This window comes from Neospora caninum, chromosome IX (assembly GCF_000208865.1).
Source record: "Neospora caninum Liverpool complete genome, chromosome IX".
Taxonomy (NCBI): Eukaryota; Apicomplexa; class Conoidasida; order Eucoccidiorida; family Sarcocystidae; genus Neospora; species Neospora caninum.
This window is the reverse complement of record NC_018390.1, coordinates 369,405-380,773: the sequence shown is the minus strand read 5'-3', so window position 1 is coordinate 380,773 and position 11,369 is coordinate 369,405. Positions and strand designations below refer to the sequence as shown.

The 11,369-nt window shown below is 51.8% G+C and overlaps 2 protein-coding genes across 2 annotated transcripts; both read left to right on the top strand.

Annotated features, from left to right (window-relative positions):
- Positions 1–229: 229 nt before the first annotated feature.
- Positions 230–5,565, top strand: NCLIV_038770 (hypothetical protein; the record flags this gene model as incomplete). The annotated part of the gene is made up of 13 exons (XM_003880786.1): positions 230–456; positions 857–945; positions 1,200–1,428; positions 1,950–2,052; positions 2,455–2,656; positions 3,010–3,271; positions 3,873–4,048; positions 4,112–4,255; positions 4,318–4,427; positions 4,486–4,996; positions 5,051–5,239; positions 5,299–5,354; positions 5,416–5,565. 13 exons carry the CDS (start codon positions 230–232, stop codon positions 5,563–5,565), a joined length of 2,448 nt encoding a protein of 815 aa, XP_003880835.1.
- Positions 5,566–7,196: 1,631 nt separating this feature from the next.
- Positions 7,197–9,901, top strand: NCLIV_038760 (putative mago nashi protein; the record flags this gene model as incomplete). The annotated part of the gene is made up of 6 exons (XM_003880785.1): positions 7,197–7,237; positions 7,501–7,619; positions 7,993–8,056; positions 8,647–8,734; positions 9,202–9,327; positions 9,887–9,901. The coding sequence occupies 6 exons, from the start codon at positions 7,197–7,199 to the stop codon at positions 9,899–9,901; spliced, it is 453 nt and encodes a 150-aa protein (XP_003880834.1).
- Between the last annotated feature and the right edge of the window lie 1,468 nt (positions 9,902–11,369).

The following is an 11,369-nucleotide window of genomic DNA, read 5'->3' as shown; positions in this document are numbered from 1 at the left end:
CTTACGTCTGTGATTACACAAGCAATGCCGGAACAGTGAGATAGACCATTCCTTTCGATATTCTCCAGTATCTAGTGTAATTACACCTTCGGTCTCCCCTTGCACATGCGTGCACAATGATGACGTGCCGCAACCCTCAACATGTCAAGCAAAAATCAACACCAGCTCGGTGAAAGGTCACCAAAAACCAAAAATCGTGGATACCTGTAGATCAGCACCGCACTCAGAGATGGTGTCTTCGTCGCCAGTGTCGATTTCGCAGAAGTGGCGGTACTGTGTTTTTCTTCTGTGTTCGCTGCCGCTTCTCGCGGCAATTCGCTCTCTAGCGCGGGAGTGGTGCAAGGCCGTACCCGAACAAGGTAAACCGGAGTATGGTGTGTGTGTTCCTCCGGAATTTGCGACTGCGCGTTACACCATCGAAGTCGTCCCCGTGGTGGCTCCCAGTGTCAACCTTCGGTATGTTAGCCCTGGTTAGGATCTTCATTCCGTGAAATGAAAAAAAATACCTGAAACAGGAGTGATGTCAGCCTCGTTATTGCTGGTAGCAACGGGCGACATACGAAGCCGATCAAGATCTCCTCCCTTTCAACGGGAACAGAGAAGAGGTAACAGTCGATGCGCGACCCACAGCGATTTACACATTTGACTCCATCGGGTGTTCTTTAGAATTCACGCAGAAAGAGTGGACGTGGGCGACCCAGAATATGTGCATTTGACTATGGGCAGCACGAAAACGTGGAGGTGCGAGCGTATCACTGTCTGGAAGGACTTCCGATACTGGGTGTTTGGCTGTAACGGTCAGCTCGATTTCCAGTCCCCGGAGGCAGTAAGAGGGTATTGCAAATGGAATCCTCAGCAGTCAGAGTCACTTTCCAGTGCAGTCTTATTTGCTCGCTGGGAACAAAAGGTACGAGGTCTCCGTCCAGACAGGAGCTGATCCTCATGGTGAGGTGTCCGTATGCGCTTGTTGCTACGTTCGCACAGTGCAATTGCGCCGAACTTCATCAGCTGGTACTGTTGGAAGCATTGAAGTGAAATTCGTCGGCAGTTCACAAAGCACAAACCCACAAACCATTCTTCAAGCACCGGAAGTCGGAAGCAACAAGCGTGTTCATATCCGGGCAGCTGATGGTAACCGCACACGTGTGTTAAGGCAGTTGGCCGTGTAATTCTGCCGTGTGGCTGATACTACACTTTAGTTGGCGATCTTGAAGCCATAGTGTTAGCGAACGCGGCGCAGGACGATCCCTGGTACTGCGACTACTTGAATGTCCGCACTGAAGACGGAAGCATGTTCGCCTTCAAAGTCAAACGATGGGTCGGGAAGCCCTACGAGCAATTTGTCCACGTCCCCCTAAAGCCCTCGGACGTTGATATGCCTTCGCAAGATATCGACTGCTATACGAGAGCTGCGGACATTTTCAATACGTAAGCAGAAGCGCGAGAGACCTCTAAACTGGAGACTCATTGGCGAAACAGAACTCCGTTAGGGATGGAGGTTATGAAGGTGCGCTGCCCCCCAAACTGCCAAGCGTCGGAGTTCGCGCGCGTGCTGGGATCCACCATCCACCCCAGCATAAGTTCAATCTGCGCCGCGGCCGTAAATGATGGGGTTCTCTCGCCTTCTGGCGGCGAGGTTGTCGTAGCCATTGTGGATAGTCTGCCAAGCTACAGTGGATTGTCATACGCAGGTCAGTGCGACGTTATGCGTCATGCGGATGAACTCTGTGGCCTCAGGATGCGAACCTTCAGGAGTCGACGCCAGCGACTTTCAACGCTCTCCCGACAAATCCGAGTTCGCCTATTATATGTACCAAAGTGGTAACAGAACATCTTCACTGCTCAATATCTTCATTCCATCAGAGTTCATTCAATGCAGATTCTATCGATGCCATCGAAAAGAACGTGCGACTTGTTAATGGTAACTGCTTTTTTGGTGCTGGTTAAAGCCGGAAAGGACGACGGATTGACGTCGTGCCGTACAGAATACGGGAAGCTGTCGTCTACTGGAAGACTGGAAGTTCGAAGAAATGGAACGTGGGGCACTGTCTGGTGAGTTGGCTTCACACCGTTTGCCTTGTAAGAGTGAATAATTTGCGTTTTAGCACTAAAGGGGACTTCGCAAGGTTTTCTGTTGCGGCTGCGATCAAGGCCTGTCAACTAATGGGTAAATGCATGTACACGCCCTTGGGCTAGAAGCGTAGAGCGCTCGAGCTTCTCACATTACAGGGTATAAGCACGGCGTATACCTTGAGGACGGCTGTTCATCCGTCGAAGGTATTGACATGTGCGCAGGCAAGGGCTATCCCGTTGCTCTCGCAGGTAAGACTGAGACCATGCCAGCGTCTTGAACGATTCCTATTTGATGTTTTGGGCATTTAGGCCTGATGGTGAGTCAAGATGAGGAGCCGCACTGCAGGATGTTAAGAGAATGCCTCAAACCGCTGCTTTCAGTGCAACGGTCAAGAGGCCTCCATCGAAGAATGTACTTTCGAAGAGCCCACGGCGCAGTGCGATGACCATACTAACGACATCGTCCTCAAGTGCACGAACACCCCCTCTGGTGTTGAGCCTCCTGTCGGCACGTTGCGGATTGTTGACACGACGGGAGCACCGTCGTTGACAGGCATCGGGAGACTTGAATTCTATACCAACGGTCAGCTACCTCTCAGGAGGAGAGATTGTAATTCATATGAGTTATTGGCGGGTGCAGGCTTTGGCACTGTTTGCGGAGAAGGCTGGACAAAGGAATCTGAGCGTGTCGCCTGCAGGCAGATGGGGTATAGCGGTGTGAAGGTAATACATTTTGAATCCTACCAACAAAACGTGACCACATGTAGATTCTCTCAGCATGGTGGTTACTCTGGAAAAGGGTGCTCTGACATCATGGGGGTGAATTACTGTGGACAGCAACTGGAGAAAATCGCGACAGTGAATGTCGCTTGCAAAGGTAAGGAAACACGTTCAATCCTGCTTGAGTGTCCAGTACTTCATGCCGACACTGGGCAGGAGACGAGTCTGAGCTTCGCCTGTGTCCCCATGTTGTGAGTGATGACATTTATTGTGTCCACGAAGAGGACATCGTTGTTGGGTGTGAAGGCAAGGGGGATCCCTCTGGAATTGGATTGTTCACGATCGAGGAAAAACCGGACCTTGGAGTTCTTCCGATAAAGAGTGTCGCCCTCACATGCAGTGACAGACCCATCAGCAGGAGAGATATGGCAGGCGGTCCAGGAACGATGTTTATTGCCTCTTGTCCAGAGGGTTGCTGGTGAGGTCTACTTTGTTGGATAACAGAAATCCAGTTCGTAGCACCCGTGTTTGTTTAGGGAGGCTCCAGGGGCCGTCAAAGGGACGTTCGTCTACACGGATGACTCCCCTGTAAGCTGAGAGTGTACAATCAAATAACAAGCTAGCATATCATATTGTTCCTTTGCAGATTTGCAAGGCCGCAATCCATGCCGGAGCCCTAGAAGCCTCTGGGGGCGATATAGTCGTGCAGATCGGGCATGCGCAGAAAGCCTATGAAAGCACGGACCAATACAATATCCACAGCGATCCAAGCGGACCACACCCCCGATCGTGTAGGCGAATCTAAAACAGAAACCGAACCGCATGACAAGCTTATAACTACTGTGTTTAGTTGTAACATCGAAGGTGGCATTAGAACTTCGAGCACGCGCAGCAGAGCAAACAGGAAAAGCGAGAACGGATGCGCGTTCGATTCCAGGTGTGCCTGATTACATCATATCCCATAAGTGTGGCCTGAACTTCTTGGTTGCGCAGTCGCTAAGCAGCCTCGATTCTCTGCAGTCGAAAGCACTTCGGAATCTCAACTCCTTGAGGATAAATTCCACTGGTACCCGCCTCAGGGGTTCCCTGGTGAAAAGTCTTTGTTATTCTTGCCAAGAAAGAGGATGGGCAATCAATTCCTATCTAGGGTTTGAGGGCCGCCCCGGATCGTTTGTTGATGCCTCCTATCTTCCGGGTGTTAATCTCGTGTCTGGATTCCGCGATTTCACGCTTGCCGTGAAAGCTACAGTGACCGGTAAGCATGCAGCAGCACTCTTGCTGCACTCATCTTGGGTTCTTTCACAAAGTACAATTACAGGGAAGAAGGGCAAATGGCGAGCGATCGTCGCAAACGGTGACTGCGAGGGTTTCATTTTGGCTATTGATAATAACGACGAACTGGTGTTTGAACAATCTTGTCATCCTCATCTCATTCGATCTGGCTTCAAGCCGGCACTTGGCGGTTAGTCTTGGTCCAGTTACAGTCGACGGGGCGACACATAACCCAGAGCCGTTCGACTGCAGAGCCATTCAACGTCGCCGTGACCTACTTTGCGCCCGAAAAGGCTGTTGGCATTTTCGTGAACGGCAGAAAGCTGACATACCAAAAGACGGACTACAGCTTCAGCTTAAAGGTAGGAATATGACCATGTCTGTTTTTTCGGGACCTGAAAATATGTACCCACGCTTCAGCCCAAGCTCATGATTGGACGGGCCAGTGCCACTGAATCAGACTACTTCATGGGCGAAATCACCTGCGTTCACCTGTTCGACTACGTTCTTTCGCCAGCGCAGATTGCGCAACTTCGGAAGGAAATAGGACCTGTCCCAGAGCCAGGAAGAGTGCCCAGAGGGCTACGCCGGACGGAAGACGGCCGCGTCTGCATTTCTCCGTGCTCTCCCCAAGAACCTTCAGTGAATGGAGGCGGACGCCCACCAACTAATGCTCCCATTCAGCTTAAATGTGAAGACACGCTGCTGAGGCCGGAATTCAGTGGGGCTACTGGTCACAAGCTGCTGGTTTCTTGTCCTGCTGACTGCGCACATTCGCCGGGGCCCCTACATGGCTGCCAAATCTATTCAGCTGACAGCTCCATATGCAAAGCGGCACTACACATGGGCGCGATCCAGAGACATGGTGGGGAAGCTGTGGTGACGTTGCACGATGGCATGAGTTCGTACACTGCTTCGCGGGGCCATTACGGTAGGATTTGTTCAACGAAATGTGGCGACATCGGGGCATCGTGTCTGGCTTCAGGTGTTTTGAGCATTGCGACGAGTAGTCCTCAAGTCCTTTCCTTTTCTGTCACATCAGCTCCCCAATACAGGGCACTCACGTGTGCTGATAACGGCTCCTTCGTTCTGAAATTGGGAGTTGGAGAGAGGGAGCTGGTCATCTGTCCTCCACACTGCTCTGCTGCGTCTAATAGAGCGGTTTATGGTGCCGGTGAGTGAAGTATTGTGGTCTACATCCCACTTCCGTACTGGAGACTTGCCTCCTCACAGGATTGTATAGTCCCATATCTGCCGTTTGCCGGGCGGCGATTCACGCAGGCGCACTGGTAGGGACGACCGAATGGCTGCTGCAGGATGATGGGCAAATTTCATGACCCTACATTTCAGACTGATGAAGGCGGAGAAGTTGTTATCGAAGCTGGCCCGCCGCATGAAGCGTTTGTCGGGAGCGAAAGCTTTGGTATTACTTCTCAGAAGAGCGGAAGTTATCTGAGATCATTTGCTTTTGTGGTGAGCCCGAGCCAGCAAGAGTTGTAACTCGAGGTGAACATACCTCGATCACTTTCCTACCCTTTCTGGATAGTAGCGAATCTCCGGGATAACCATAACTCGCCTCGTAACTGGCTGCTATGCATTTTGGATTCTGGCACTGCACCTGTTTTCAATTTTAGTCACTATACTGTCCATTGACTGCAAGAATGGCCCGAAACTCAGCAGAGCATCCCCTCAGCCTGTTTCCTTTGCGTACCGTTAGTGCTTGCCAAGATAATAGGAAGACACACAACTGAGAAGTAGAAAAAGGCTGTCGACGCCGCCTCTGCTCTGCAGCACTGTGTGAGACAGTGTGGCAATTGCGAGGCGACCACGCGAGTTACAGTCTGCAGTGCTCACCCCTATAACTGTGTTCAGGCTGCTCGGTGCAAAAGTACGATGTGACCGGCAACAGCTGCTAAAAAATATTGAGTTGCATCATCAGTGTCGTCCGAACAATCGCGTAACAGTCGCAGACAGGCATGTGGACCGCCTAGAGTTCGTTCTTCCAGGTTCCAAAGATTACGAAGACGCCATCCGCAGTCATTTCCCAGAGACTAAGTCCGCTTTTAGACAACTCGTGGTGCCCAGGAGATGGGGAAGCATAACAGCCATGCAGCACGTGGATGCGGTTTCTGTTGCCGGCGGAGACGGCCGTGTCTCCATCTGTGGCAGTGCGGAGGGGACTCGGCGGCATTCTGCAGAACGGTCTGCAGCAACTCTATCGTCTGGACAACTCGAATGACAGAGAACGAGTTCTTCTGCAGTGGCCGGAGTCGAACGACACTTTTTAAAACGGGGCGTTAACTTTCCGTCTCCAGGGAAATGGAAATGTGTGTTGGAGCACAGAATCCAATCACCCCACTCACTGACTGCATGCCACATTTTCCAGCGTATCCGGCTGTTCTTTGCGCGGCCTGTGGAGGGTTGGCGCTCCTGCTTGCCGTTTCATGTCGAACGAACTGAGGGTACTCGTTGATTTGCTACCGGCGATGGCAGGCGCGACACTTGAGCGACTTGGTTTCTTCACAGAGCAAGTGATTCAAGGTGCTTTTCCTTCAGGAGGCACGCAGTTCTCCACAAGCTTGTGAACTGCTTTTTGCTTCGAGGTTGCCGGAGGCCATCCTAACCCCGTTGTGGCATCTCCTACGGAGGTCACCAGCTGAATTGGAACATAATATCTTTTGTAGAGTTGTTTAAGACCCTACGGGTTTGTGTCTGTTGGCGACGATATTGCTGATTTCCACCAGGTTAGTGCGCGTTCCCCTTTTTTCCATCGTCTCTGGATTTTCTGGGCAGGACGCGACTGCTCGTTTCGTCCGCCACAGTTTTTGTATGACACCTTTTCTTTGCTTTTTTGCAAACTCCTGACGTTTCAGTGCAACCCTTATCCAAAGATATCCACTTCGTGTTGAGTTTAGTGGATCATGGGGGCTTGAGGCGGCCGCGGGGTGCCTGAGCCGTTCGGGGGTATTTGCGACCCGTTTGGATGCGCCAGTTTGTGCGCGTGTTCCCGGCGTTGCCTAAACGTGGCCGGTGCTTGCCTCACCGGCACATCCGTACCAAGCGAATATTCGATGGTCTTGATCGATGTCGTGCAGCGCCTGGATTGGTTCGTGTGCGCAGGTTTCCGAACAATGGCTTCCGCAGAGGAGGACGATTTCTATCTGCGGTACTAGTAAGTTGCTACCGTTCACGAGCACCGGCATAGGCATCTCCGTTTTCGGTTTTTCATTGACATTTCCTGGCAGAGGAGCGCCATACCCTTGGATTACAATGCAGGGAGAGATGGTTGTCGTTTGGCTGAGCTGACGACTTACACACAAGAGGCTTCCGCCTCCGACGAAAAAGTTTCCGCATAGAAGAAACCAGTTCTCCATGGAGGTGATGGGCGCTCGGTTCCATAATCCGTCCCGCTTGCCTTTCCCGTTTTCTCTGCAGTGTCGGCCACAAGGGGAAGTTCGGTCATGAGTTCCTCGAGTTCGAGTTCAGACCTGAGGGTCGGCTTCGATATGCGAACAACTCCAACTATAAAAACGATACGATGATCCGTAAAGAAGGTGAGTTGTGTCGTCCCTGGAAGCTTACGAGGGCGCCTCGGATCGATGCCACAAATCATGGAAAACCGGGCTTCCTGAGGTACCGAGAAAGCGGGTTGATGGCTGTTGCATCCACCGCAAGAGTTTTTCCCTTCGTGCCAGGATGACAAAGCGACCAAAAACGCTGAAAATGTGCATCCTGTCTTCGATGCATCAGCTGTGGCTTAGCGCCACCGTCGGTCTCTTTTGTTTGCCTCGGTTGAATGTATGCGCCGGATGGGGCAGTTTCTGATTGCGTGGCTTTCGGTCTTTCCCGCAGAGTATGTTGATCAGTTCAAAGGCGCAGTCGAGGGAGCGGGGCGCACGTGCTGTCTCTCCTCTGTTTTTCTTTCAGCTTACGTCAGCCAGTCCGTGATGAAGGAGCTTCGACGGATTGTTGAGGAGTCAGAGATTATCAAGTAAGACACTCAGTTTGTATCGAGAGTCGCCTCTGCTCGCGGCTGACCTGGCTCGCCGGTGAACGGTTCCTTTGTGCATGTGTGAAGAGCCCACAGAGAGCCGCTTGAAAACTCGGTTCGCATATCCTTTTCTGCGACCTTCACATGGTGACGTAACTTTTCAGTCCTACGCTGTGCAAGCGTATGTATCTGTCTTCTCGTGAGTCTTCCCGACTTCGTATCCGTATAGGTGTGCGGATGCCCTCCTGCCAATCCATTTTCCCCTCCCTCTGTGTGTTTCGCTATCGATTTCTTCGTCAACCATTTGACATTTGGTGATCCTCCCGTCCGTGGACGCTTTCGTTGTGAACTCTTTCGCGACGATAGGCCCCGGTTCCAGCTCTGAGGCCTGCAGCCCTCTGCAGTCTCTTCACGTTATACCCAACGGTTCCGGTCTGGTCTCATGGTGATGCGCGCTTTTTACAAGTGTGTAGCCATTCTGTGTCCTCGTCCGGGAGTCTTAGGTGAGCGTTCCCATGGGCTTCGAGCAACGCTTCAGTTTCTCTCACGATCACAAGCATCGGCGTTCTTCTGTGTGCACTGTACCGCAGGGAAGACGACAATAACTGGCCGGCGCCAGATCGCGTAGGCCGTCAGGAACTGGAAATTGTATTGGGTAAAGACCACATCTCTTTCACGGTGAGTGGTTTTCTCGACAGTCTTCCAAGAATCAAGCGAATCACGGGACTGTGCATGCATCTGATGTTTCGAGTTCTCAAGAGACAGCTTCAAGCCGCGTGCTGTCTCAGCTTCCGAACGATGAACGTCGAGATTTCACTGTGGTATAATCCCGAATCCCGTGACAAAAAGGATGCAGATAGACTATTTGTGAAGGTGTAGCGCAGAAGGTGCCTCGCTACGGGAGATACCGCTGTGCGTCTTTCCACACATTTAGCCTTTTTCCAGTGAACGCTGCTCCAGAACGGAAGAGAACGTGTATGCTTCCCACAAATTCGTGATACGTCCTGCAATGCACACGTCGTGGGACTACACTGCAGATTCACGGTTGGCGGCTACTGTCCCTGAGCTAGGGCTTTGGAGAAAGAATCCGCGACAGGGGTAGATGTGAACCGCGTTTGCCGACGACTTGTGAAATCTGTCAACAGACATCGAAGATTGGTTCCATGGCTGACGTCCAGCGGAGCAAAGACCAGGATGGCCTTCGTGTCTTCTACTACCTGGTCCAGGACCTCAAGTGCTTCATTTTCTCCTTGATCGGCCTGCATTTCCGAGTAAGTCTCTCGCTTTCCTATGAGAAGGCGTGTCTTCGTCGCACTCCTTGAGTCGTGGTCTCGACCCGAGTGTCGGTTGCAGACGAAAAATGGGCCGGTCTCTGGTAGATCGAGTGTACAGACGCGTAGAGAAAATGCCGCTTTCGAGTCCGGATCCACCGGTGGGAGGAAAGCGTGTGCGTGCGTCTTTCGAATCTGTTTTCTCAAAAGCAAATTCCTCCTGGAGTCGCCAAGCAGGGCTACCCAGAGTGTGTCTGGGGTGGAACTTGAACGAGGAACCGCGAAGCATCCACGCATGCTCGGGAAGATAATCGGCTTTTTCCCTTGCGACAGTGCCCACTGCGCCGTGCGCTTCCCTTGAGTGGCACAGACTAGACGAGGCCGTCGTCAGGCGTTGCTTGGTTATTCTTCACTCCGTTTGTCGGCTCTAGGTAGTGCGGCTGTTTTTTCCGCGTAGGCATATCGAGATGTGCTTGCTGATGGCGTCCAGAAGAGTCAAAAGGGAATCGCTTTAAGGTTTTCTGGGTGCATTTCACGTTTTTGTTTGTTCCTCTCACAGATAAAGCCCGTCTAAACGTCTTTGAACTGAACGTCGCGTCCTTCATCTTCTGGCGCGGTTACGAAGCTCTACGCGGCAGATAGGCGGAGACGTCTTCACCCGCTCCCCGTTGTACGTCTAAAAGTCTTCGTTATCAACGGGGGATGTTTTCTGCTCCTGGCAGTGGACACCTGTCCTCATTTTGTAGACGCTCTCCCTGTCTTGCGAGTGCTTCGTGTCTTGTCTGTTCTACACTCTCCGCTGACTTCGTTGAACTCTCCTTTTCAAAAACGTCAGAGTACCCGGAAAAGTTCTACAATGTTGATATCTGTGCCTCATGTGTGGACCCTTGTTTCCTTTGCCGTCCTTTCAAACCCCTGATTTTGTGTCAACAAGGCAAACGCCATTTCCCGCTGGTTTCGCGAATCGGCTGCACCAGGGAAGACTACGTAGCCGCTGGGTGCGCCCCGAGAGGCGGAATTCGTGAACAGCAAATGCCGTGTGTCGACTCCGACCCTGCCTGAAACACACAGCGTGTTAGGTTCTCTCCAAGAAATGAGAAGACCGTTCAATGCGCCGTAAAGGAAAGAAGGGAAATAGATAAAACACATGCAGAGAGAGGAAAGAGCTCCCGCAAAGAAATAAAGGAAATCGTGGACCCCGCCTTTAGAAATCCGTTTCAGCGGGGATGCAAGGAACACGCAGGTGCCGGAAAGCCTCTTTGAGTAGCCTGAATTTGCCTTTTACCTACAAGCGCAAGCTTTCTGACTCATCCTTCAGGAACTCCGAAAGCAAATCGGTGTACACTCTTGGAGCGACGCGTTGATCCCCAGCAGCTGACGCTGGAGCACTACCGCGATCTCGTTATGTTGTTGGATCAAGCGTGTGTTTCCTAGCGGTACACGGCGGGGGGGAATTTTTAGATACTTGCAAACTTAGTTTCAAAAGTTAGCAAAGCTCGAAAGCCGGCCGTGTACACGGAGGACATGGTAACTTTTTTGCAACTATGTATACGATGATAGAGATCCAACGCGTCGCCTGACCATAGACTAGCCACCGAAGACCGGTATGCATGAAATCAGGATGTTTGGGATACTACACTGAAACCAGATAAAGCCATGGTTTCAAGGAAGATCCCAGATTTCTCGCTTCTCTCTTGTGTTCGGTTTTCTGTAGCCAGGTCACAGTCGTGTGCCGTCTGAATCTGAAAAACCCCGACGGTGGTTTAGTGGGCGAGAGGGGGACGCGAAAACGTGTCTGTTGGTTTAATCCTGATTGCTGAGCACCTCACTGAGGCCGTTTTTTCGCGTCCCCGATCACTAAGGGTAGACATATCGCGATGTCGCACGTGCCACGGCCGCGCACAAAGACGCAAAGGGTGTGAGATTTCGAGTGGCGATGCCTTTCTAACGCATGCAACAGTGCCAGTAGCGTGGAGACTCGCGTGCATAGGACCGGGAACTCGCTGTTTTGCCAAGCATGGCACGGATGAGATTCCGCCTGT